This window comes from Solea solea, chromosome 18 (genome assembly GCF_958295425.1).
Source record: "Solea solea chromosome 18, fSolSol10.1, whole genome shotgun sequence".
Classification (NCBI taxonomy): Eukaryota; Metazoa; Chordata; class Actinopteri; order Pleuronectiformes; family Soleidae; genus Solea; species Solea solea.
In genome coordinates this window covers 17,056,659-17,081,543 of record NC_081151.1, presented here as the reverse complement: position 1 = coordinate 17,081,543, position 24,885 = coordinate 17,056,659, and the positions used below count along the sequence as shown (strand labels likewise).

At 42.3% G+C, this 24,885-nt stretch overlaps 2 protein-coding genes across 6 annotated transcripts in view; one reads left to right on the top strand and one right to left on the bottom strand.

Annotated features, from left to right (window-relative positions):
- Positions 1 to 19,055, top strand: part of sos2 (son of sevenless homolog 2 (Drosophila)) — a 37,641-nt gene extending 18,586 nt beyond the window's left edge. Inside the window, exons 7-23 of the mRNA XM_058614851.1 lie at positions 111 to 221; positions 5,371 to 5,469; positions 5,673 to 5,800; positions 7,385 to 8,040; positions 8,151 to 8,232; positions 8,379 to 8,501; positions 9,835 to 9,947; positions 10,830 to 11,052; positions 11,430 to 11,549; positions 11,643 to 11,805; positions 12,523 to 12,640; positions 13,274 to 13,446; positions 13,553 to 13,669; positions 14,035 to 14,299; positions 14,408 to 14,449; positions 14,544 to 14,647; positions 15,235 to 19,055. Coding sequence (XP_058470834.1) covers positions 111 to 221; positions 5,371 to 5,469; positions 5,673 to 5,800; positions 7,385 to 8,040; positions 8,151 to 8,232; positions 8,379 to 8,501; positions 9,835 to 9,947; positions 10,830 to 11,052; positions 11,430 to 11,549; positions 11,643 to 11,805; positions 12,523 to 12,640; positions 13,274 to 13,446; positions 13,553 to 13,669; positions 14,035 to 14,299; positions 14,408 to 14,449; positions 14,544 to 14,647; positions 15,235 to 15,744 — 3,147 coding nt within the window. The 3' untranslated portion in view covers positions 15,745 to 19,055. The remainder of the gene's footprint in view (positions 1 to 110; positions 222 to 5,370; positions 5,470 to 5,672; positions 5,801 to 7,384; positions 8,041 to 8,150; positions 8,233 to 8,378; positions 8,502 to 9,834; positions 9,948 to 10,829; positions 11,053 to 11,429; positions 11,550 to 11,642; positions 11,806 to 12,522; positions 12,641 to 13,273; positions 13,447 to 13,552; positions 13,670 to 14,034; positions 14,300 to 14,407; positions 14,450 to 14,543; positions 14,648 to 15,234) is intronic.
- The window catches only part of si:ch211-67f24.7 (uncharacterized), a 12,141-nt gene continuing 5,702 nt past the window's right edge, over positions 18,447 to 24,885 (bottom strand). For 3 of the 5 annotated variants that reach the window (XM_058614852.1, XM_058614853.1, XM_058614854.1), the window contains 6 exons: positions 24,104 to 24,193; positions 23,758 to 23,903; positions 23,137 to 23,241; positions 21,684 to 22,422; positions 20,466 to 20,557; positions 18,447 to 20,131 (listed from right to left, as the gene is read on the bottom strand). In XM_058614852.1, coding sequence (XP_058470835.1) covers positions 20,023 to 20,131; positions 20,466 to 20,557; positions 21,684 to 22,422; positions 23,137 to 23,241; positions 23,758 to 23,903; positions 24,104 to 24,193 — 1,281 coding nt within the window. In that variant the 3' untranslated portion in view covers positions 18,447 to 20,022. The remainder of the gene's footprint in view (positions 20,132 to 20,465; positions 20,558 to 21,683; positions 22,423 to 23,136; positions 23,242 to 23,757; positions 23,904 to 24,103; positions 24,194 to 24,885) is intronic. The other 2 variants (XM_058614855.1, XM_058614856.1) reach the window with 2 other exon arrangements.

The following is a 24,885-nucleotide window of genomic DNA, read 5'->3' as shown; positions in this document are numbered from 1 at the left end:
GATTCATGTGTCAAACTACATGAATCCGAGCATCGCAATCATCTTATAGGTGTGAAGTCTCATAAATGACAGTGTTAACACACTCTGTGTGTGTGTGTGTGTGTGTGTAGGAGCAAGCGTTTGACCCCTACGAGACCCTGTCTCAGGATATTCTCAGCAAGGATTTCCATGAACATTTCAACAACCTGATGGCACGATCAACCGTTGGCCTCTACTTCCAGGTAAGATATTCGATAGCACATAGATGTTGAAGGGCTATTAAAACATGGGAGCATCATCAAGGTACAATACCTTTAACCCTAACCCTATTCCAGAAAAACCGGTGAGTTACTGATGAGTAAATTAGTTTGTTGACAAATTCAAATAGGAAAAATACCTGATAAATGAAAAGCAGTTTGTTTTTAATATGAATACACAAGTAGGTCATTTATGTGTGTACACAAAGCAAAAAGTGTTTGAATATTTGTTTGCGTTTTTCCTTTGAAGTGAACCTGGGTGCCTGGTGAAATTCCTCCTGATATCGTTTGAGGGCATGTCATGACATATTTCAGCGTCCTGTGTACAGTTTATTCACTGCTGCCGCATTGTTTTATTTGGACATTCCTCACAAGAATAGCATTGAATTATGCTCGGTGGGGTGCAGTTTGGCAGCCTTTGAAGATGAAATATTTTCTGGTGTTTTCTCAGGCCAAACACCAACGAGTCCGACTATTAGAGCTCCAGACACGCACTCCTTTTTTTATAAAGAATTCCGACTTCAAAGTCCCGTTTTTTTTTTTTTTGTTGAAGACTATAAACATTTTACATTCATAGACCTACTCTATATACTCTTATCTTCCTGCTGTACCTGAGGTTGAGGCCTCACTGTTTACCCTCAAACCACCAGTCTAACCCCAGTTAAATCAACACCACAGAAACTGCACTCCAGTTACGCACGCCCGGTGTTTATTTTCATGCACTCATTGTAAGAGTGTGGAAGAAAGGGCACCGAAGTTAAAAATACAGCTTTATTTGTGACCTGTATTGATAACATCAGCGTATTTGTTAAAAAAAACACAACTTTTTTCCTACACATATACGACAATAGGGCTTTTTTTGTGAAATAAAATAATGCAAGATAGAAAAAAGAAGCTTTATTGACAGACAGACTTTGCGCTCAAAAAGTGTTAAGGCAGGGACACACCAAGCCAGTGGTCGGCCATGTTTGGTTATTGATAAACATAGGTAGCTTTTCAGCTGATTCAGCATGTTGGATTGATGGCGGAGGCAGTCGACCATCTGTGAAGGAAAAATCAATCCGATTGAGCAAATCACAGAATAGAAAGAAAAACTGAAAATAGCAGCTTGCATATCTTTTACTGTCATAGTCGCGTCATAATAAATCTACAGCAAAACGGCAAACACTGTTTAAGCAACATTTAATGATAGGTTTTCTAGATTCTATTTTCACATGACAAATACAGACTGTCACCACCCTGCTTATCTGGAGAGTGTTTGAATTTCACGCATGTGCAGCACATATGTGCCGGAGTGTCTTTCAGGGACCTTTTTTTGGCCAGAGCAGTTTGATTTGTAGCAGTGCATCCTCTGAAGTCAGCCTGGTGTGTCGCTCTCTTTAGGACGCCTCACTCTTGAGCCCAAATGTGGCGACTGACTTTAATTTCCTAGTTAAAAATTGATGGTGCTGCTGTCAGACGTGCACTAAAGTCCAGGCGTTCTCTGGAGATTGTCTGGAGAACTGGATCCGGACATTGTCCATGTCTGAACATATTTATGGACATGAAGTCTCAAAGGTGTTAAGAACAAAACAAAAAAGCACACCAAAAAAGGCAGAGAATTAAAACTGTAGTATGTAACTTTTAATCATAACGAATTGTCCATTGTCAAATGAGTTCACACAATGTTGATTATCAGCTCCACAAGATTTTTGTTTCTGTTTTAGAGCTTGTGTTGACTGGTAACATTTCTGCACCGCACACAGAAAGTGATTTGTTTTATGTCAAGACAGACGGAAAAGCAACATTGCACTAGTAAAGAAAGCTTGGAATATGACTGAAAACACTGGTCCTTCAACAGTTTGAAGGGACGAATGCTTCTCGTCCCCACCCGCCCCTGCACTGCTGCTGTATACACACAAACGTTCACTCAGTCAGGTCTGATAGTATTGCTTGACAGGTTGTTTTCATATGAAGGACGCAGAGGCCGGATAATAACATGGGTAACAAACGTTACAACGTGCAGATTTAATCGTTAATGTAACAACTTAACCAATCATTTGATTATGAACTTAATAAATGTGTTTTAAGTTAATATATGTTAGTAATATTGTGTAAATCAATGTTCTAACTAGAAAAATTTGCTTGACAAATTTCATTTACCTCAGCCGTTGTTGCCTCCATTGTGTGTGAGCGCAGAGCTGTGTTTGTGTGTGTGTGTTTGGATCATCATCATCATCATCAGCAGTCCCAGGGGCAGATGGTGTAATGGTTCTGCCTCCCCTCTTAAACCGCCTGCCCACCCCCACCCCGCAAACACCTTCCTCCACCTTTCATCACACAGCTCCTGCCCGGTTTCTGCACCGTGGGCTAATCTTATTTTAGAATCTCTCATTTTGTGTTTCATCTCTGGCCGCCGGGATGTTTGTCCCCTCATTTCTTCACCTTCTTTGAACAACATGAACCATTACCTATGGACTCACTTTGATCAATGGCACCTGTGTGTGTTAGTGCATACATATCACAGTGCTTGGGAATAGAACCCCGAGCAGGAGCCTCTGCTCCACCTTCAGCTTTTGTCTCACTGCATGTTCTTCATCTTTCTCTCTCCATCCTTCTTGACTTTCTCCCTCCCTCCCTCCCTCTCTGTCAGATAGATGTGTCTCTCGAGCACTCAGCCCCTGCACTCTGCAGCGTCTGGTATTGTGGGTAAATTACATCGCCTTTTAAAAATAGAACAGGCAGCCACACTGCAGGCCATTTTTCTCCTTGGGACGAGGAGGGAGGTGGGGTGGGGGGGTTCGGGTGAGCCAAGACGCATTTCATGTTGAAAATAAGCTGTGAATTAAGAAGGCAGAAGGCTGCGACACGGGTTCAAGCAGCCAATGGGAAAATGTTGTTTTTATGCTCATTCTGTACCTTATTCTTGCTGCGTTTTGTGTTTCTATTTAGGCCCCTGCCCTATCACAGTCATGCAAAAGAGTAATTGTGTTTACATGTTATATAATGATTATAATGATTATAACAACTGTATTTCCAGTTTATCATATACTCTACACAGTAACCAGAGACAACTTTCTTAACAAGAACCTTAACTTGCACCTCCTCCAGTCATCCTTTTGGGCAAGAATTTGTATTCATTTAAATGATAGAAATGAACAGCAACTGTTTCTGTGAAGAAATCAAAATGACATCTTCAAATTTCATTTGTCCAAAATCTAAAGATTTCTGAGAGACACACATTTTCCAGTTGAGTGCTCCATTTAAAAGTTTAAAAAGTAGAAAAAGGTGGCGCACTGTGAGAACGAAATCAATGTTTGTCATCATCATATTAATTAACTCATTAACTTGTCTCAAACTGGAGCCTGTTAGACAGGATTCTACCTCAGGTTTCTATTTGTGTAGCAGTCGGCATCAACCAAAACTGATTCTAATCTGATGAGGTGATCAATTGTTTAGTCCGCTTCTAATTTCATTGGAAAGTCATATTTCTGCTATGCAATGTTAAGTTTATTTTTACTCTGATCTTTAATCTTTCATTGGTTACTGGATTTATTTATTTTTTTTCTTTTCGTTGACCTCTTAGGAGTTATAGTTGGATCAACTTTATTTTAGGAAAACAGTCCAGCTGCACAACTCTGGAAATAATGTACTAAAAATAAAAAGGTTACTCTTCTGCAACCTTCTTCATTACAGTCATAATTGAAAGGTATTTAATACAATTTAAAAAACTAATTAGTCCATATTTTTGCAAGCAAATCTATACTTGTCTGTTTTGCTTTTTCATTCTTAAAATGAGTCCTTACTGCTGATATAACTACTTTACTTGTGGCCCTCACTAACGTTCTGGTCACAATATTTGGGGTTTACAGATCTAATCAGAATTCTCCTTTGTTCCCCTCTGATATCCAATCCTGTGATATTGACCATTATATCAGATCTGCTCCCCCAAAATGAAGAAAGTGCAAACTCTATAACCTTGTTTCCATTAGAGGTTGCCACTGCACCACCGCGCCGCAGCATCTTGGCCACAGCTCACGTAAATGTATAATAAAATACATAATTGTGATTATCATACATCTAAATGTACAGCGCTAATGCACCTCTACAGTCTGTTGATCTGCAGGATGCTGACATATCAATAACATGATCTAAACTCGGGTCATTGTTCCACAACCACGGCTGTCCATCAGTGTGCGTCAGGCAGCTGATGCTTTTTATTTTCCATGCGTACACACACACACACATGTTCACAGAGCTATCTGTTTAAGGACACTGCATTGACTTCCATGCATTTTCACAGACTAAACAAAGCTTTATCTTAAACCATAACCAGTCAATGCCCAGCCCTAACCAGTCAACCTCGGAAATGATATTATATTCTGCCTCTTTAGGACCAGGTTTTGGTTTCAATGTGGACTACTGGTCCTGACATGCTCAGTGTTTACGCTCGGTCCTTAAAAGGTTACAAATACCCAAACACACACGCACACTCTCCAGCTCTCTTCTCCTCCCCATGCAGACAGTGTGGCCGCTGCTGTGGAGTCTGAGTACTAGCATATTGATTCTGAATCGTCTATCAGGGGAACAGGAGATTTAAATGGATACTATGACGCCCCCCCATCACCATCCCCCCCCCCCCCCCACCCCTGTCAGCTGCTCCCTCCTTACATCACTGGTTACTCTGTTGTACACTCTTCTAATTCAGCCCGGGTTTTAATCTCACATATGTACTTTTTGATAGTCGTTGTGTTCTTCTTTCTAACACATGGTGAAATTTGAGTCACAATTCTTTCTTTTTTTTCAGGTTTGAATTGTTGTATTTTGTGTTAATGCTAATGCTGTAATCTGAGTCATCTGTGTTTTGTTGTGCTCATATTTTGCTCTCTGGCTCTGAAAACATGAATGCATATTAAAACAAAAACAACCGTAAGCCAGTTTATTTAACACATAAATATAGGTGTTTCTTTGAGGGTTGTCAATGTATGTAATATACAATATGAGTATCCTGATTATATGATTTCTTACACTTTGAACACGTTTATGTCAACAAAATTGAAATAATTCTAAATGACGTGCTGCTTGGTTAAGATGTTTTCTGTCTTTTTCCCGCTGATGCAGCACTAACAGATCTGATGTGTTGTTATGTCTCCAGTCAGTTGCAGAGGGCTTCAAAGAAGCAGTCCAGTATGTCCTCCCCCAGCTGATGATGGTCCCAGTTTACCACTGTATGCACTACTTTGAGCTACTGCAGGTACATTCCATTTATCATTTACCAACATATCTGTGTGTTTTGGTGTATTTTTTTTATTTTTTCTCGTTAACACTCCTGGTTATGTAACATATTTTACGTATTTATTTAGTTACACCTGTGTTATACCTGCAGTCCACATTTCTTTGTTCTTTGTCGTGTATTCTGTGGTTTAGTTGATGCGTTTTGTTTTCTGATTTGTACAGCAACTTCAGGAGCGCAGCGAAGACCAAGATGACAGAGAATGTCTGAAGCAGGCGATCACGGCACTGCTCAACCTTCAGTGTAGCGTGGATCGCATCTATGGCAAGCACCAGCCTCGCCGTAAACCCGGGTACGTCTGCACTGCTTATATTTACAAAGATAAATACATGCATTTAGTCTATCACTATTCATCTAATGGGGTAAATGTGCATATACAGCTTTATGGCGTGGTTCCACCTCAGCGCGGTACAGTTATTTTACTTTTCCACTAGCGATGGTACCTGGCACTTTTTTTTTAGTACCTGCTCTGGCGAAGTTCCGAGCTAAGGCCATAGGACTTGTGATGTCGTCAGACTGCCGGCCACTGATTGGTCAGAGAGTGTTGTCACAGGAAGAGGCATGAGCAAGATGTCCGACACAAGAATCAAGCCGAACAATGCTGAACTGTAGATCAGTTAAAAAGACTTAACAATCCTAAAAACGTGGGTTAATCTCCAACAATTACCAGGGAAATGTTTAAAATCTTAATATTTAACAGGAGTCTGGTGTATTTAGCGACAGCACTGCCGCTGTATTTCAGTCCAGTGTGTCAGAGTCCGTGCTCCGGTCAGGGAGGAAGTACTTTAATTAACTGATTCTAATGATTCAGTTACACTGAAAACAACTGCTTTACAAGACACTAGTTACCCGTTTTTGTGGAGTCAAGGCAGTTTCATGCAGCCGCGCAGTGATGACTCCGCACAGGTACTACCAGTAGCGTACCATGGGGTTTCAGTCAGGGCCTTCAGTAAAAAAAAAACACACAACCACATACAAAACACACTATTATGCACTATATTCACGAGACAGTTGATCTGCAACAACCATAGCGAACACCACTGCGCATCTATAGGCTACTGCATCATTACCACCACATCTTCCGTTACGTCACTCAGCAACAGCATTTCACAAGCCATTATATGACACAAAAACAAGCGTCCCCGACACTATTTATGATCAACAGTTTTGTCCTCACCACTTCTAAAAAATGTTATAAATTTATCATTAACACTCGAACTACCGGAAATGATGTACCTCTTCAGTGTAGGTCTTCCTCTTGAAATAATTTCCTTCTTTTCTCCAAACGATCGCCGTGAAAAGTGCACACGAAGGAGATCAGAAACATGATGGATCGGTGGTGTTAATGCAGTGGCCATAGCTTACTTGACAAACCCGCCAAAGGTTCAAACGTCGTTGATGACAACAGCGGGGGCTAGCGCCAGACACGCCAGACAATTTTGATTGGCTGACGACACACGTCAGTCAAAGTTATAACCAAATAGGAAATGGCAGCTTCAACGAAAGGCCAGCAATACTACTAGCTATTAACTACTAGCAGGTCCACGGAGCTATGATGCGTTTAATGACATATGGAAAATCCAGCTCGGCTTCACAAAAAATAACCATATTCTTTCTGGAAATATAATCATAACATACGGAAAAATTTATTGAATTCAGACACACATTAATTTGATTATTAAAAAGAAAAATAATAATAATAGAAATACTTTTTTCTCTGCTGGCCCTGACAGCCCACCACTGGGTACTACTGTATATTGGAAACATAACCGAGGCGAGATGAGTCGAGTTGAGCTGGAACCACAGGTGGAAAAGGGGCTTTAGTGTTATTTCAGTGTTTTAATGTTTTATTAATGCATTTCTTCCTGCCTCACAGTGAGCCCATGTACCGCCTGTACAGCAGGCAGGTTCGTAGCAAACAACTCGCCATCAAACGCATGAACGAGATCCAGAAAAGCATTGACGGCTGGGAGGGGAAAGACATCGGTCAATGCTGCAGCGAGTTCATCCTAGAGGGGCCGCTGTTGCGAGCGGGCGCCAAGCACGAGAGACACAACTTCCTGTTCGACGGCCTGATGATCAGCTGCAAGGCCAACCAGAGCTCTCGGCTCCCGGGGTCGGGCAGCGGCGCCGAGTACCGCCTGAAGGAGAAGTTTGTTTTGAGGAAGATCCGCATCGTGGATCGCGAGGACTCGGCAGAGCTTCGGCACGCGTTTGAACTGATAGGCAAAGATGAGAACTGTGCCGTTTTCTGTGCACGGACAGCAGAGGAGAAGGCAGCGTGGATGGCGGCGCTGGTGACTCTGCAGTACCGCTCCACTTTGGATCGCATGTTGGACACAGTGCTGCAGCACGAGGAACAGGCACATCCTCTAAGACTGCCCTCCCCGGAGGTTTACCGCTTTGCTGTGCAGGACTCTGAGGAGAACATAGTGTTTGAGGACAAAGTGCAGAGCAAAACAGGCATTCCCATCATTAAGGCCGGCACAGTGGTCAAGCTCATAGAGAGGCTCACGTACCATATGTATGCTGGTAAGCTGCTGTGATAAGTCCACGCATAGAAATGTGTTTTACATGCATCAGTTCAATGTGAAATCGAAATCCACGGTTTATTTTACCTAATCTTTTCCATCTGTTCGTAGATCCTAACTTTGTCCGCACGTTTCTTACCACGTACCGATCATTCTGCAAACCGCAGGAGCTTCTTACCCTGCTGATAGACAGGTATGCTGTCCCTACAACTCCACAACTCACCTACTGCAGAGTTGTTTAATGCACAGCTGTCTGTCATAAGGACATAAGGACAAGTATCAGTGATTGCTAAAGTCTTAAAATATCTCATCCAATCATTATTATTTTTTTCCCCTCAGGATCGAGATCCCTGAGCCAGAACCGACTGAAGAGGACAGACAGGCTCTATGGAACGGCGATCAGCCGATGGCAGCCGAGCTCCAGAGGTTCCGGAAGGAATATGTGCAGCCGGTGCAACTCAGGTACAACAGCTGACCAACAAGTTATGAATAATAACAATTTTAAAAAAAACTTCAAGGAACTTTGCACAATCCATGAGAAAATAGATCAGAGCAGATCTCTTTCCTCAAACAATTTCCTTCGGGATAATAAAAGTATTCTGATTCTGATCAAAGATGTTTGTCCAGGAGATGTTAATACTGCTTTGAATTTTGAAAACAACTTGGGTCAGTTAGGAACAACACATGAGGAATCCTTTTGATCTATTTCCGGTTCTTTGATTGAAAAAGCAAATAAGGCATCAAATACAACACCCCAAAAAGGCAACAGGGAAACGGTTTTGAGACATTGCATGAATTAAATTAGTACTCAGAGGTCCCTTAATCCTAAGTGTTCAATCTAAATGTCAGTGTTAAATGATTAAAATCAGGTAATGATGCTGTTGGTAACTAATGACTGTTCAGCTCTGGCTCCGTAAATTTGCGGATGAACAGTAAAAGCCGGTTCTAAAATCTTTAAATGCTTTCTTTTATTTCCAAACAAGGGCTTTTAAAAAACGCCACAGAGACTCACTCCGCATCTCCTTTGTCTTGTGTTGTTATTTGGCTCTTTTTCACTCTTCCTGTTAAGGCCTGAATGTTCTCACCGAGCCACAGAATTACTTTTGAATTAGACTCCTTATCCTTATAAGGAGCAAGAGAGTCAGGAACCGTCTCCTAAGTACCATTAAAAACTGAAAGCCTCTCAGTATCAAGACTCCAGTGAAGGGCAGCTGCAATAAAGTCTGGAGCTAGTGCTGTGGTCACATCTATATATATTATACAGTGCATCCTCTGAATAAACAGCATTTTTTTTTTTTACAATAAAAGAACCACTAATAATAATACAGAACATGTTCATTGATTGGGACGAAACCTGAGGGAACTTTTTGTTCGTTTGTTTTGAGCAGATTGGGTGGTCTGTTGTTATGTAAACATTGAGATGAAGTCCCACTATTTATAACCAGGCCACTCAGAGTAGGTGAAAATACCTCTTAAAAGAGGACTTCTGCCCTTTAAAGCACAAAATGCCCCCGCTGGTTCTATTTTTAAGTTTCCACTCTTTAAAAATGTCAAAATGACGAGAGTAAGGAAAATACACTGGCCAGCTGCCAAAGCCTATTCAACTCTGTTTGCTCAATGTCCTCCACTTTATTAAAGTCAGCGAGTCTGCTGTCCTCTTGTGTCCCCGTGTCCCCTTTTCACTACACTACTGTTTTGTTACCACACAAATGTGTATAGATTATAATATATAAATTAAGTGTATAGGACAATAAAGTCTATATGATTAATACTGAAACGTGCGTTTGCTTCGCAGGGTTCTCAACGTTTTCCGCCAGTGGGTCGAACATCATTTCTACGACTTTGAGAACGACCCGGAGTTGAGAAGTCGACTAGAGGAATACATCACCAGCAAAATTCAACTGAGAGGTCGGTCATGTTTGTTTTTTTCTTTTTAAAGATATGTATCTTTATACCAACTTTGGTAACACTTTATATTAAGGAACACATATTCATTAACTAGGTGCTTACTAACGTATAAGTAGCATACTAGCCCTTTATTAGTAATTATTAAGCACATATTAACACCTTATTCTACATGACCTTATTCTACCTCTATTACGACATGAATTAAGATTTTTAAATTAATACGTGCTTAATATTTACTAGTAAAGGGCTAGTATGCTACTTATATGCATGTTATTAAGCACCTAGTTAATGGTGAATACATGTTCCTTAATATAAAGTGTTACCCTAAGTCTTTATTAAGTCACAAGCTACGACCAAGTTTAGCATAATTATAATATTAGATATATATTATAGAATTATATAGAATATTAAGATTTCATTTCCACATTATACTTTTTACCCACCCAACATATTTATAAGCGAAATTACAAATTCAAACAATGCAATTCACTTTTTAAATTGCAAAGGCAGCAGTTTAATTTAACTATCGTTGTTTAATGTCAGTTCATAAAAAAAGTAACGTATAAATGACGGGGGACGTTTCATATCTGTATCTTCGTAAACCTATTAAATCTATTATGTAGTGTTACTTTTCTTTTACCAGTGAAATTGCTGTGTCTCTCAGACAAACTGCTTTCAGATCTTTCCTCCAGTTGTTCAGTCCTTAATATTTGAAATATTTATTTTTGATCATGTTTCTGCGGTTGAAGCTCATATCAGAATTAACACCACTGCAGTCTTTCTTATAAGCGATCATTCTGCTCTGGACATCGGATATGAATCACTGCAATAACCGAAATCTCGCAACATCAAGTTCATGAAACGTTTGTGTGTCGTATTCAGGCAAGTCGATGAGAAAGTGGGTGGAGTCCATCAATAAGATCATCAAGAGGAAGCTGCAGACGCAGTCGAACGGCGTCAGTCACAACATCACCTTTGAGAGTCCGCCTCCGCCCATCGAGTGGCACATCTGCAGAGCAGGCCAGGTGGAGTCGTTTGACCTCATGACCCTTCACCCCATCGAGATCGCTCGCCAGCTGACTCTGCTCGAGTCTGAGCTCTACAGGTGAGTTGAGCAAAGCGTCTGGTGTATAAAAAAAGTGAAAACGCGTTGCTTAGTTTAAGACGCTGAGACACTGAAATAAATGAATATACAAGTTTATTATGTTTAGTGTTTAAAATAGAGACGATCCCTGGAAGAGACGATCTCTAATCCATCTTGAAAACGTATCGTGTTCATGCGGCTCATGGATGTGGACACATGAGTTCTCAAACCACCTTTAAATGTGGTAGGATTTGGAGTCTTCAGGTTCAAATGTCGTGGGATCCCCCTGTGGTCGACTCTCACTACGGATAAACAGGGTCAAGCAGACGAATAAGATCTGGTTGGAGTTAATATAAATAAATAAATAAATAAATAAATAAATCCTGCTTTCTCCACAGAGCTGTTCGGCCATCGGAGCTGGTCGGCAGCGTCTGGACCAAAGAGGACAAAGAGAAGAACTCGCCAAATTTGCTCCGCATGATCCGTCACACCACCAACCTCACGCTGTGGTTCGAGAAGTGAGTCTGACCAGGAGAGAAAACATCGATTTTCAAAGTCCTGGTTGGAGGAAACTTACAGAGTCTGCAACTCTGTATGTGTGTCGCCCTCAGGTGCATCGTCGAGACGATGAACCTGGAGGAGAGGGTGGCGGTGTTGTCGCGAGTCATCGAGATCCTGCAGGTTTTCCAGGAGCTCAACAACTTCAACGGCGTGCTGGAGGTCGTCAGTGCCATCAACTCTGTCCCAGTCTACAGACTCGACCACACCTTCGAGGTGAGTCGACCTTTTAACCTGTAATTTCACCTGAAAAGAATCCGATAGTTCACGGCAACTGTTCAGGCAAAAACATCCTAGAAGATGAAGTGGAAATTCCTCCGAAGTCGAGAGAGCCAGAGTGTCTCGTGAAGCTGCAGCTGCTCATTAACATACCAGAAAATAGAATTAAATTTAAATGCACAACACATGGAGAGACAAGTCAGCCATTTTTAGATCTTTGCTAATAAGCCAAGAAATAAATTTATATTTGACCTGATGGGAGCACTAGAGGTTTTTAACTCACAGGAAAAGGTTTTGTCTGGCGTCCTGTATGTTGATTAAATCAACTAAAAGTATTTAGTTGTAAATAAAAATGGGTATTTTTGTGTTTTGATAAAGACAAATTAAATTTTGTTAAAATTTGATGACACTAGGTTAAATGTCAGGTGATGGACAAATTCAATGAGAATCGCATTGTGTTGACCTAAAAATACTGTACAAACAGTGAGTCGGCCCTGATTCTAAATATGACTTTTACCATTTTTTTTTTTGTTGTGTAACACACTCAAACCCCCGAGGGCCAAGAATCTGTCCGTATTCTGTTGAGACGTGTGCGACAGCAGTTGAATCCTCTGTTTTCTGTCACTTTAACATGCGTTTTTAGTTCTGTCAAGCGCACGAGTTAAGAGAACTGAACCTAATTAACGGGACTTTTTCTGCCTCGTCTGCCCACAGGCAATACCGGAGAGGAAAAAGAAAATTCTGGAAGAAGCTGTGGAGCTGAGCCAGGACCATTTTAAGAAATACTTAGCTAAACTCAAGTCAATAAACCCACCCTGTGTGCCTTTCTTTGGTAAGTCATCTGCAGCACTTCTGTCACAATGCACACACACGGCTTTCCTTTTTATGAAGATTACAACTAAACAAACAACACTTTATTATTTTTTTTTTATTGTATAAGCGTAAACGTTTATTTGAATTGACGCCCTATTTTCATTGCTAATTAAATAGTTAGGCCTGTCGTCTGCCGCTGTTTGTCTTGTTACTACTCAACTTTTCCCAGCTTCAAAGTCTGTTCTTGGAATTGATAATGTTCCAAATGATATTTTGAAGCAGTAGATTATGGCAAAAATACTTACTAAAAGCTTTACTCATTCCTGACACACATTATGTCTTATTCGTTGAGGATTGTTGATGGTTCTGATGGGCGTCATAAAAATAAATGGTCTAAAATAAATCAATGAATTAGCAGTTTTGTGGAGAACAGTAAAAGAAAATCATTTCCTTTTGTACCCTGTGGAATGAGTGGCTGATGTTTCAGTCTGTCTCTAATCGACGAGCCTTCGACGTCCTGTGTTTTTGGGACGAAGTGTTGACAGGAAAGCTAAAAAGAGGGTTGTTATTGTCGCTCTTTCCGACGCACAACCTGCTGACGCTTTCTGTAAATTTCCTTACGGCTACCTTACGATTTTTCTCGCTCCTCAAGGTATCTATCTAACCAACATCCTGAAGACGGAGGAAGGCAACCCGGACTTCCTCAAACGCCACGGCAAGGAGCTGATCAACTTCAGCAAGAGACGGAAAGTGGCCGAAATCACGGGGGAGATCCAGCAGTATCAGAACCAGCCGTACTGTCTGAAGGTGGAGCACGACATCAGGGTGAGAATCGCACTCACATCGTCATCTTTAATCTTCTTTTTGTTTTGTTTTTTTTTAGATTTAAACTCATGGAACTTTCACCACTTGTCTTTTTTCCCCACTGCAGAGGTTCTTCGAGAACCTGAACCCGATGGGCAACAGGAGCGAGAAGGAGTTTGCTGACTATCTGTTCAAAATGTCCATGGATATTGAGCCACGGAACTGCAGGCAGCCTCCCCGATTTGTAAGTTCCGCGACCGAGTGAAGTTTTAAGTTATGGCGGGCAGCCCGTGGCCAAGTGGAAAGGGAACTTGGCTTGTAACCGGAAGGTCGCCGGTTCAAGTCCCCACCAGGTCGAAAGGGCTGGGGTACCCCTGAGAAAGGTACCCAACCCCCATTGCAGCCCACTGCTCCTAATTCTAGGATGGGTCAAATGCAGAGAAATAATTTTATAAAGTATATATTCTATTCTATTATACTTCCTGTTTAAATAGACATTTAAACGGCAGATATTGACATTTACAAAAAGGGTGAAGCGACTGAGTATTCTTATATGGTAAAGCAGTGAGTTGAGACTGAAACAATTGTCTGTGTCTTTTCCTCCTGCAGCCCAGGAAGACCGCGTACACTCTGAAATCCCCGGGGATCCGGCCCGTGCGAACGTCTACCTCTGGCACCCTGAAGGGCCACCCCGTCCCCCTGGAGAGGGAGCCCCCTCACAAGATCACCTTCCGGAGCATCGCCGAGACCGAGCCGGAGACACCGGCCTCGGCCTCGGTGCCCACGTCCCCGAACACGCCGACGCCTCCGCAGTCAGCCTCCTCTGACCTCAGCTCAGTCTTCATGGAGCACGACCTCAGCAGCTCCTACGGCGGTGAGTTTTACTACATTTATATTTATCATGCAGGGGAAAAAAAAATACTGTAAACAGTACAAGAGGCTTTTAGTGAAACCGAATCTTCCCCTTTTTTGTATTTTACAGGTAGTAACTCCATATTTGCTCCTGTTCCTCCACCACCTTCAAGTGAGTGTGGAGTTCTTGTCTTTGAGGTTTTTCCTCTAATTGTCTAACTGCGAGGAATCACACCGATCATCATCACTATTTTTCTTTTCGGCAGAATTCCAGTCCATTTCTCTTGGCAGCCTCAACCAGCTCGGAGAGGAGCTACTCAAGCCGCCGCCTCTACCACCGCGGCGGAAAGATGCGATGTCCGAAGCCAAAGTGAGAGCAAATGTAGTGTGATAAAGAAGTAATAGTGCCTTATTTACAATGTAATATCCAGTCATTAATAACTTGGTAATAAGACAATAATATTGCAGTAGTACCGTGTTACTTTCAAAGTAGTATTAGGTTAGTATCTGACCTGCCTTCACACATATGTGGGAATCAAAATTGGTCATTTCTATTGTATAGTATAAGTTTAAATATGTACCATACCATGTTTGATACTAGGAAACACACGTGGTCATTTGTTGACCACTCAGTGGACAGTAGAAAAATCCAATACAGGCTTAAACTTGATTTATATATACATCTAAATTGTGATATGAGAGCAGATGGTAGTTTTTACATAATTATTATTATTTACAAATAAATAACATATTAGAAATTATTGCTGTATGAAACAAATATGATGTGTAAAGGTTCAGGACAATATTTAATCCTCCAGTAGGCCATATTGCGATTTAAAAAAATCGCTGGCGAGGCCTCTGTGCTGCCTCGTGTGGCTTCTGTCTGCATCACAGCATAAACTCCACTGTCAAACGTGGTGATGACACAGTTCTTTCGGTGTCCCCTCTGTGTTCCAGCTGAGCTCCAGGTCCGACAGCCCTCCAGCGATTCCTCCCCGACTGCCTCCTCCTCTCCCCAGGAACCAGCCTCGTCCGCCGGTCTACAACGGTCCCCCCATGGACGGGCCCCTGCCGAGCCCGCCCCCTCCTCCGCCCCGCGACCCTATGCCCGACACGCCTCCTCCAGTGCCCCAGCGGCCGCCAGAGATCTTCATCAACTACCCGCCACTGCAACCCTCCCCCGTGGGACGCTACCACTGGGACTTCGGCAGCTCCCCGAGCTCGCCGAACACGCCGCCCAGCACGCCGTCGCCTCGCATTCCCAGGCGGAGCTGTCCGCTCAGCGCCAGCCAGAACAGCCTCTGCCCTCTGCCTATCCCCATCACCGCTCCGCCTGTGCCGCCTCGCCACAACTCCAGCCCGCAACTCCCCAAACTCCCACCAAAGACTTACAAAAGGGAGCTGCTGCTGCAGCCGCCACCGATGCAAGGCCTCTCGTTGGTGGAGAACACCGACAGCAGCCAGTGAGCGTCAGTGAGGCGACGCTGACGTGTAAGACTTCAAACTACGACACAGTGAAACTCGCAGCTACTGATCAGGACGAATAACGCATACTGTTAACTTCACGCGCACCCCTCCGCCCTCCGCATCGACCCGTCGCACCCCCCCGCCGTGCCTCTCAGGGGATCAGTAGCTCCGCCTTCATCTAGAAAACCCTCTGTGCCAATGAGAAACCCACACCGGTGTGCCAGCTGATAAACAACAAGGAGTCGGGTGTTTGTCTTTTATTTGATCGAGCGAGAACCTTTGGCTACGTCCACAGTGGCCGTGTTTTCATTTGAAAGACGGCGTGAAAAAGCATCCACGTCCACACTGAGCGTGGGTCCATTCAGCTACAGGAACGACAATGAGAGAGAAGTGGAATAAAATATGGGTTTGTCACGACGCCGCCCTCCACGAATCTGAACTCGAGTTTTTACGAACTACAGATTCACAAGCGTCTCCTGCGTCCAGGCTCCAACTTTACCATCTCTTTTCCTCTAAATGGGAACATAATTTATAAAATTGGCCTCCGATGCTGTTGAAGAAGTCCTGAAATTGGCGAATGAGACCAGGACAATGTTTGCTGAATGGAGTTCTTCTTGCAGCCAGCGGAGACGCCCCCTGGTGGCTATTCAATATACTTCCCGCATTGTTTTCAGCCAGTCGTCGAGTAGCAGAGTAGCATGAAAACCAGTCAGAAACTGCGTCATTGTCTCCAAACGTCTCCGTTTTTGCTCGTCCAGACTTCAGCGGCTGAGTTTTCAAGCAGAAACCGAAACCAGCAGTGTTTTTAAACATTTTTAAAACGACAGCGGCGTCATGTGGACGTAGCCTTCGTCCCCGCGGAAAGTTCTCGCCGCTCACACTCTTAACCTCGCCCCACATCCTGCGCCTCCACCACCGGGGTGCGGCGGATTTCTTTTTGTTGTTGTTGTTTTTTTGCGGGGGAGAGGGCGGCGTTGGACTTTGTAGCCTTAAGTGTCATGCTTTGTTTCTTTGAGCATTGACATCACGTTGAGTCCTGCTGCGGCGCGCAGATTTTTACGACCTCTCTCCTCCCCAACGATCAACGTAGTAGCTCTTTTCCCCGCGGCGGTGGCCGCGCGCAGCAGACATTTCCATTGACATGTGTTTCCTACGAACTGAAAACAAAAACAGTTGCCAAAGTCTTATTTTATGCAGGGGGATAAGGGATTTTCTTCTTCTTTTCTTTTAAACAAATGTGACATTTGTGACAGAAAACACCAACAGGAGGCGACACTGAATCCCCCACCTTGTATCTCAACTGTACACTGTGACTGTAAAGACACAAGTCAAACTGTCTGATTTCTTTTTTTTTTTTTTTTCGGCCTCTCTGCAGCCACAACACGTTGCCTTTTTAAAAACCCGACAGCGGTGACCTCTGACCCCAGGCTTTAGTCCTCTCAGATAAAAACCCTAAACGAGAGCCAAGAACACTCCATTTGCACATCGAAGCTTGGGCAAAGTCAGCAGGTTTTTGGCGAGGGGGGGGGGAAAAATCCCCGTCATCTGCCACGATATCAAACGACACCGATCCAGGACGAAGAGAGAAAATAGCGTTTTTTTTTCTTCTTCTTCTTCTTCTTCTTTCTCCAACTCTTGGAAAAGCTGATGTCTTAAATCGGTCTCTGCGGTCCGACACTGTGCTCTTCTCCAAAATAAAATAAAAAAAAGACCAACTTTTCTTCATCGGTATTCAATCTCAGCACTGGAAGCACGCAACCTCCCACCAAAGCTGAGTCGGCTCCCCCCAGTGGCTGCACCAAATACCTACAAAAGAAAACCCCGAGTAGACGAAAGAAATGAAATCATAAAAAAATAAAAACTTTCCAAAAAAAAAAAAAAAGAGGAACTTTTTAAACTCCTTCTCCCTCTTTCTTTTTCTTCTCTGCTTGAAACGTTTTTGGTTTCACTTTGGAAAAGACTGAAAATAATCCATGCATCACGCTCTCGGATGTGCCTTTTTATTTTTGTTTTCTACTTTACAGAAATAAGCAAATGGTGTCTAAAAATGCTAAAAAAAAAAAAAAAACATAAAGTTGCCTATGTAATGTTTTAGAACAAAAGCTATACACTATGAAATTGTACATGTTTGTGGATACTGTGTATATATAACATGTATACACTAACTAAATAATTTGTATAAAATGACTAGGTTTTTTTTCTCCTCCCGCTCCTTTTGTATCCTCATCCGCATCTGTTCAGTCGAATATTGCCTAATAATCCAATGCTGCTACAGTCGGATAAAAGAAAAACTTTAAAAAAAAAAGAGAAAAAACAACAACAGGTCACTGTCTCTAACTTACTTACAGACAATCTCCAGTTGAAACACTGGGAGTATTAACTTGAGGAAAGCCATTTGTTTTTTCTCTTCCCCGCCCGCGTCCGTCGCTGTTTTTAAAAGCAATGAAAAAAAAAAAAGAAAATACCGTTGAATATGCCGAGCACTTACTTAGACGTGTGCTTCACTTTGTACATCCTACTAATGCCTTTTCTCTCCTTTTTCAAAGACTTTTTAAATGCTAACACTCATTAAACCAAGGTCGTAGTCGTGTTAAAGTTGCACTTGAATATATAAATATACGTATATATATATATTCACGTGCAGGAATTTAAGCATAGGGAAGAATTGGCCGTTTCTTTTTTTTGTTTGTTTTTTTTGTTTGTTTGTTTTGTTTTTTTTCCGAGAAACACACTTTGTGCACTTTAGGCTGTACTGTTGACGAGCCGCGGTTGTTATAGGTCGTGTTTGTAAACGCAGTGACCCTATGCAGCCGCTCAACTCGCTTTCTACGCGGATCAGGGCAGAACACAGTCGACCGGCTCACTTTTAAAACCCCCAAGACGTGTTTTTGTAAAAGACGCAGCTTAAAAAGAAAACTAACCACGAGCTGGATCTCAGCAGAATTTCATTTAAAGTCGTCTCCTCACTTTTCCTCCTGAATAAACTGAGACGTCCAGATTTTAAAGAGGAATTATGGGGGATTTTTTTTTTTTTTTGTTCTGTCCATTTCCCATGTCAGTATTGTTGGGGGGGCGGGGTGACTTTTTGTTTTTGTGTTCTTCCTCTTTTGTCGATCATTTTTCAAAGACCCCGCCCCCCAGCGCTTCCCCCATCAGCCCCAGCAGATTAACAGATTAGGTTTTCCCTCCGGTGGCACTGTAACAGCTTGATCCAGCAGTCGGTTTATTTGATGGTATGTGGCCTTTTAACTGCTTTGTATTAATGGTCTTGATGAGATTAATAAATCACCCAGTCTTATTTTGTACTGAAACACTCCTCTGTCTTGTTTTTATTTGTCTGCAGACTGAAGAGTTAAAGGGACAGTTTTGACATTTTGAACGTGAAATCTTACAGGAAAAACGTTCTCTTGGACTCTCAGATTAACTGCTTGTCTTTTGTCTTCCGTTCATCGTCCGTTCACATTTTGACACGACTAGCCACTAGGGTTAAAGGTCCAGTGCGTAAAATGTAAGTGAAATTCTACACAAGCGTACAATCACGTGACTGTATATGTAATTTGTTGTTTTTCATTCACCGTAGAATGAGGCAGCAATTTTGGGCCATCATGTTTCTACGGTAGCCCACAAAGGACAAACTTAACCTCTTTTGAGTTTTCATGCTACACGTGATATCTCCGAACTGTCATCAGGGAGCGCCTCGAGAATCCTTTCAAGTGTTATCACAGCTGTTCACTTGGATTATAGGATAAACTGTCAGATTTGGAGGATTAAATGGCATACTCACAGAATCTGATTTTCTTTTTAAGGTCCAGTGTGTAATTGTTAGTGACATCTAATGGTGAAACTGCAGAATGCAACTTACTTTATTGAAAGTAATTTCAATAAAGAATCACTTCAGATGCATCGATATTACCTTCTCAGCTCTACTTCATAAAATATGGTCTGAAGTATAATAAAATGTGGGATTTTTTTGATCAAATTCTGCAAATTACTGTTTCATAATTTAGGCTCATCTGTGTTTAAAAGGCATATTAAATTTGTGTTCTTTATTCCTTTATTTTCGCCTTAGTTGACACAAAACTACCATACATTTTTTAATTGTACAGTACATGTCCAAGTGTAATCCAGATGAACCTGTTTCCAGTTTGTCATCGTTCATGCATCTTTGTTTCCGTCGTGACTTTTGTTTGTGACGTCACAGTTGTGTGTTTAACAGTTCGTAAGTCAAAGTCCTCGTGTCTCTGTGCGGGGACGACGGGGACACATTGACAGTGGAGGTCAAACGTTGCTGCAGGGCCCCTCGCTGTCCTCGCTGTCGTCCCACAATCCTCCGCCGCTTGTCGCCGCCGCTGCCGTGTGGTTTCCGCGCTGCTGAGCCAAACCCGACCTGAAGAGAGACGCGGCAGGTACTTTCATTTATTCCAAATAATGTATCTTAACTGTTTCTGATGCTTTAAGGGACTATCTTATCTTATCTTAATGATCTGTGAAAGTTTTTTCTTAAATTACAGTAAAGGTCAAGTGTCATCACTCTTTTAATTCAGTACTTTATTGATCCTACACTTGTGGGAAACTAGACAAGTATGTATTATTAAATGAGCACTATAATAATGCAGAAATGTACCTATTTGTTACTGCACCAAAATAATTAAATGAATAATTAAATGAATTACGACACAGAGTGAGTGAAGGATACATTTCTGTTGTTCACATAAACTGACCTGAGGTTGAAACCCTGGAACCTCTGCCTCGCCGGAGCCTGGATCGGCACGAAGCCTTGTCTCTTCTCTTTCTCTGGAGCCGAGTCCAGCTGCTTCGAGGAGATTATTGAGAGGTAAACGGAAAAACCTTCGTCAAATAGAAAATACTCAAAACATTCGGAGGTTGAAGCAAAATGTAGGATCTTATTTTTCAACAGAGAGATCAAATATCTTCCCTCTTGAATCAAGAGACGTGCTCTTTTTCTTTTCCTCGTAAAATATGACTTTACACAGGATATCTTAAAGTTATCCATTGTCTGTTGAATAGAATTAAAACATTTTTTAACTATTAAATAATATTTTATATATTTATTCTAAAGTCAAAGTCTAAGGATGTGTGTGTGATGATAAAATATAATAAAACTACAGGATGCCGACATGGCTGAGGAAAAAGCTGGAAGTAGGTATATATTAAATAGCCACCAGGGGGCGACCACACTGGTTAGTTTGAATGGAAGTCTATGGGAAAACGAGCTTTTACTTCTCACTTCAATTTATAACATCAGTAAAAACTGATGCCTGACGAGTTAATGGTCTTTATTTCTAAATTCTAGTCGTCTCCAGGTCATTTTTTTGTAAATAATGCTGTGAATGAGTGTGACACCAGTGTGATTGACAGCTGGTGGCGTCCAATAGGAGCCCGGTTACAGGTGACGTCTGCAAACTTTCATGTCTTTAATCCAAGAACGTCCAAACTGTCACCACGGCCATTTAGGAAGACCTGTGGTGTGAAAGACACGCCCACTGGATGCTGATTGGGTCACAGAAGAGAATCTGTTATGGTCAGTGGGCGTGTCTTTTCTAAGTGGCTGTGGCTGCAGATACTTAATCCATCTTCTACCACTTTATCCTCCACAGCGTGGAGAGGTGGAGCCGAACCCAGCTGACATAAGGGTGAAAGGCGGGGTCACAACCTGGACAGGTCACGGGGTCATCACAGGGTCATCACAGGGTCAACATACAGAGACAAACAACCATAAACACCTAGGGTCAATTCAGAGTGTCCAGTTTGCATGTGTTTGGGAGGAAACTGGAGAACAAACCTGGACCTTTTTGCTGTGAGGCAACAATGTACACCACTTCTCCCCCATGTATACTCATTCTTCAATTCTCAATTGTGACATCACGAATCAAAGCGTATTTGAAGTTACAGAGTTACAGAGACGACACGTTACAAACCTGAGATCCCTGTTTGGACGGGTCGTCCCAGATTGGCCTGAAGGCACTTTTCGGATGAAGAGGCGGTGAGCCTTTCCTGACACTGACCAGCCGCTGTCCGTGGGAGCTGATGAGACACGGCTTGGGTGCGTCCACACATGACCCCGCTGTGTTTCTCAGAGGAGGGTGAGGGGTCAGTCTGGGAATCTGCCACCTCAGACACACAGTTCTCTCCCTGGACGCGGATGACGACGGCGACTGTTGCTGCTGTTGTTTCTGACTGTACGAAGGCTTCAACAGCACCGGCACCTGACTATCCTCCTCCTCCTCCTCCTCCTCCTCCTCCTCCTCGTCCTCCTCCTCGTCCTCACCGCTGTTGCTGCCCGTCACGTCCCTGCGCAGCGTGCCGTCAGGACTGCAGGACGTCACAGAGGAGTAGTCGAAGGCCGAGGTGTCGTCGGGGTCAGTCTCACAGTCCTGGAGGTCGTGGTTTCCAGAAGGCGCGTCCAGCTCGTTGCTGCTCTTCACCGTGGGCTGACTGAAGGTCCCCTGACCCGAGTCGCTGTTCTCTGCCCATCCCGCGGGGTCCGGCGTGAGGAGGGAGCAGTAAGCGTGTCCACAGTGAAAGGCCTTCTGTTTCAGGGACGTGCGGTCTCGTCCACTGCTCTTCCTCCTCACCGGGCTGCAGGACCAGCACTCGAGGCGCATGGAGTGATGGACGTCCATCCCGTTGGTGAGGTGAGGGGCCTGCTGCTCGTCTCTGAGGGAAGAAGACGGCAAGTTATTCTCCTGACCTTTTCTGTCTTTTTATAATATTTTATATCTTAGAATATTACAGTGTGTTTCGTTTTCTCTGCAAGAAAAAAGAAAAGGCAAGAATAATGTAATTCAGAGCAACAAATAAATTAATAAATAAATAATAGTAGTCAATTGAAGTTATTGAGGTAAAATAGCATCATCATCATTAGATCTAATAACATTAATAATAACATTTAGCAAAAAAGATTGTTTAGATTTATGTAGAGTAGATTCATTTTTAGCTTGTCTTGTTTTTTTAGTTTGTTTTGCAGCTCCTTTTAAAAGTAAATGGTTCAAATTCCTAATTTTTAAAAGATTTAAAAGAACTCTTTACTTTCTACGTACAATGAACTGAAACTATGACGTTTTTCATCTTCTTTTAATAAAAATGTGTTTACTACAATAATTAAACTCTTTGATTGCAAGAAGATCATTTACTGCTATGCATGGCATAAATGAACAAAATGTATATACAGTATTAGGATTTATCTAATATGATATTTATGAATATAAAACATTTTTCCTGCTCTACCCTGTTTGACTATGAAAAATAAAAACAGCTCCTCCAGTTCCTGGAAGGAAAATCAGGTCAAAAAATGAAAAGAAACCATTAAAATCACTGCAGGTGTTTTCTTGGCTGCAGTGTGATTGTGTGCCAGCAGAGGGCGACACTCACATATGAGTAGCAGGGTTTGACTCCTCCCTGCTCCTGCTCTGCTGGTTTCTTGTGCAACAGTTTGCAGATGTTGAAGCAGCTGCAGCCTCAGAGCAACAGCTGCTGCTGTTCACGTCAAAGAGATTAAAGAAAGAACGTTATTATCATTTAGTTTTTATCGTCTGTGACGTCGTCACGGTTACATCACTGGGGATGTTCATCACAATCCCTCATTTTTAAACACTTTTTTGAATCCTTCAAATGATGGTTAGTAACACATTGTTAGACGAGACACTTTTCATCCACAGACTTTAATTAAGCATGGATTACTAACCAGGCTCAGGGGGCCCTGAAGCCCAAGCCTCTGCGCTTCTATCCTGGTGTTTTAATGAGGCCCTGGAGCCAAATAACACTGGCTATGTTAGGTTATGTTATGTTATGTTATATATCTTAATAGAGCCCCTGAGGCTGTTATCCATCCTCTTGATGAAGTAACAAACGTTAACTTGTGTTATATGTCTGAATATTATTGATATTATTATTATTATGAGCAAAAAAAAACATAATTGGGGAAATCTGTAATTAATAATGAATTAATTCAAAAAAACAAATTAAACCAGGGGAAATCTGATGGTCTCTGACCTTTGCCCCGCAGCTTCAGCGTCCTCCCACCGCACGTCCTCCTCCAGAATCACATGACATCGAGACAGAATGGCTCTGAGCGCGCGCTCGGTGCCGAGCAGGAGGCTGCAGTCAGGATGCTCTTTGCTCGTCCACTGCAACAAGTTCTGCCGAGAAAGGAAAGAAGAGGAGAAGTCAGTCGGTCAGTTTTTTATTAAATGGATTGTCATTATTGAATTATTTATCATAACTGCCAACAAATGCCATTGCGGCTGAAATGTGATTAAGAATGCCCTCAGTATCTCGACGAAACACGATGCTCTGCTTTGTTTTCCAGATGTTCCCTCTCATCTGTCTCTGGACTCACCTGAATGTGGTTCAGGTAACTGTGAATGCGAGAAACGGGCGCCAGCAGCAGAGAGAGCAGCTTCATTTCCTCTCTGTCCACGTGACCGCTCTGTGGAAACAAGACAGTCGTCATGTGTGACATGTGAGCGACTTCAAGGTCCAGTATGGAACGTTCACGGGGGTTTATTAGAACATACCGCCTGTGAATATGATTCTATAAGTGTATAATCACTTCGAAGTTTTTTAGTACTGGAGGCAAGGGTTTTGCATCCTGGAGGCCGTTATCTTGCATCATCATGTATCTACACATGTGAAGTGTGGCAACGTCCTGTCAAAGTGTGGCTACTTCCTGTCAAAGTGTGGCTACTTCCTGTCAAAGTGTGGCTACTTCCTGTTGGAATGAAGCTACTTATATGCGTTCATACAGGAATCTATACTGTATGCTAATAATCAAAAACATTAAGTACTTTTATGATGATTAAACCAACAATTCCATTGAATAATCTCACTGCTATGCTTTGTAGTTTGGTTTAAACTACAAAGTTCAAATTTGTAACTGCGTTTGTAGAGGTGCTTTACAAATAAAGCCAACTTATCATTATAATTACAATTTTTGGTTAATATTATAATCGTAAAAATATTAAAATAAAGTCAGGCCAGAAAACCTGCAGACTCATGATCATATTATTAGGAACAATAACTCAATTCTCTCACTCACACTGGTTAAACATGGAATTAGATTATAAGTAGGAGTAAATGAACGTAGGAGCACTGATAAACGCATACATATGTACACCATTT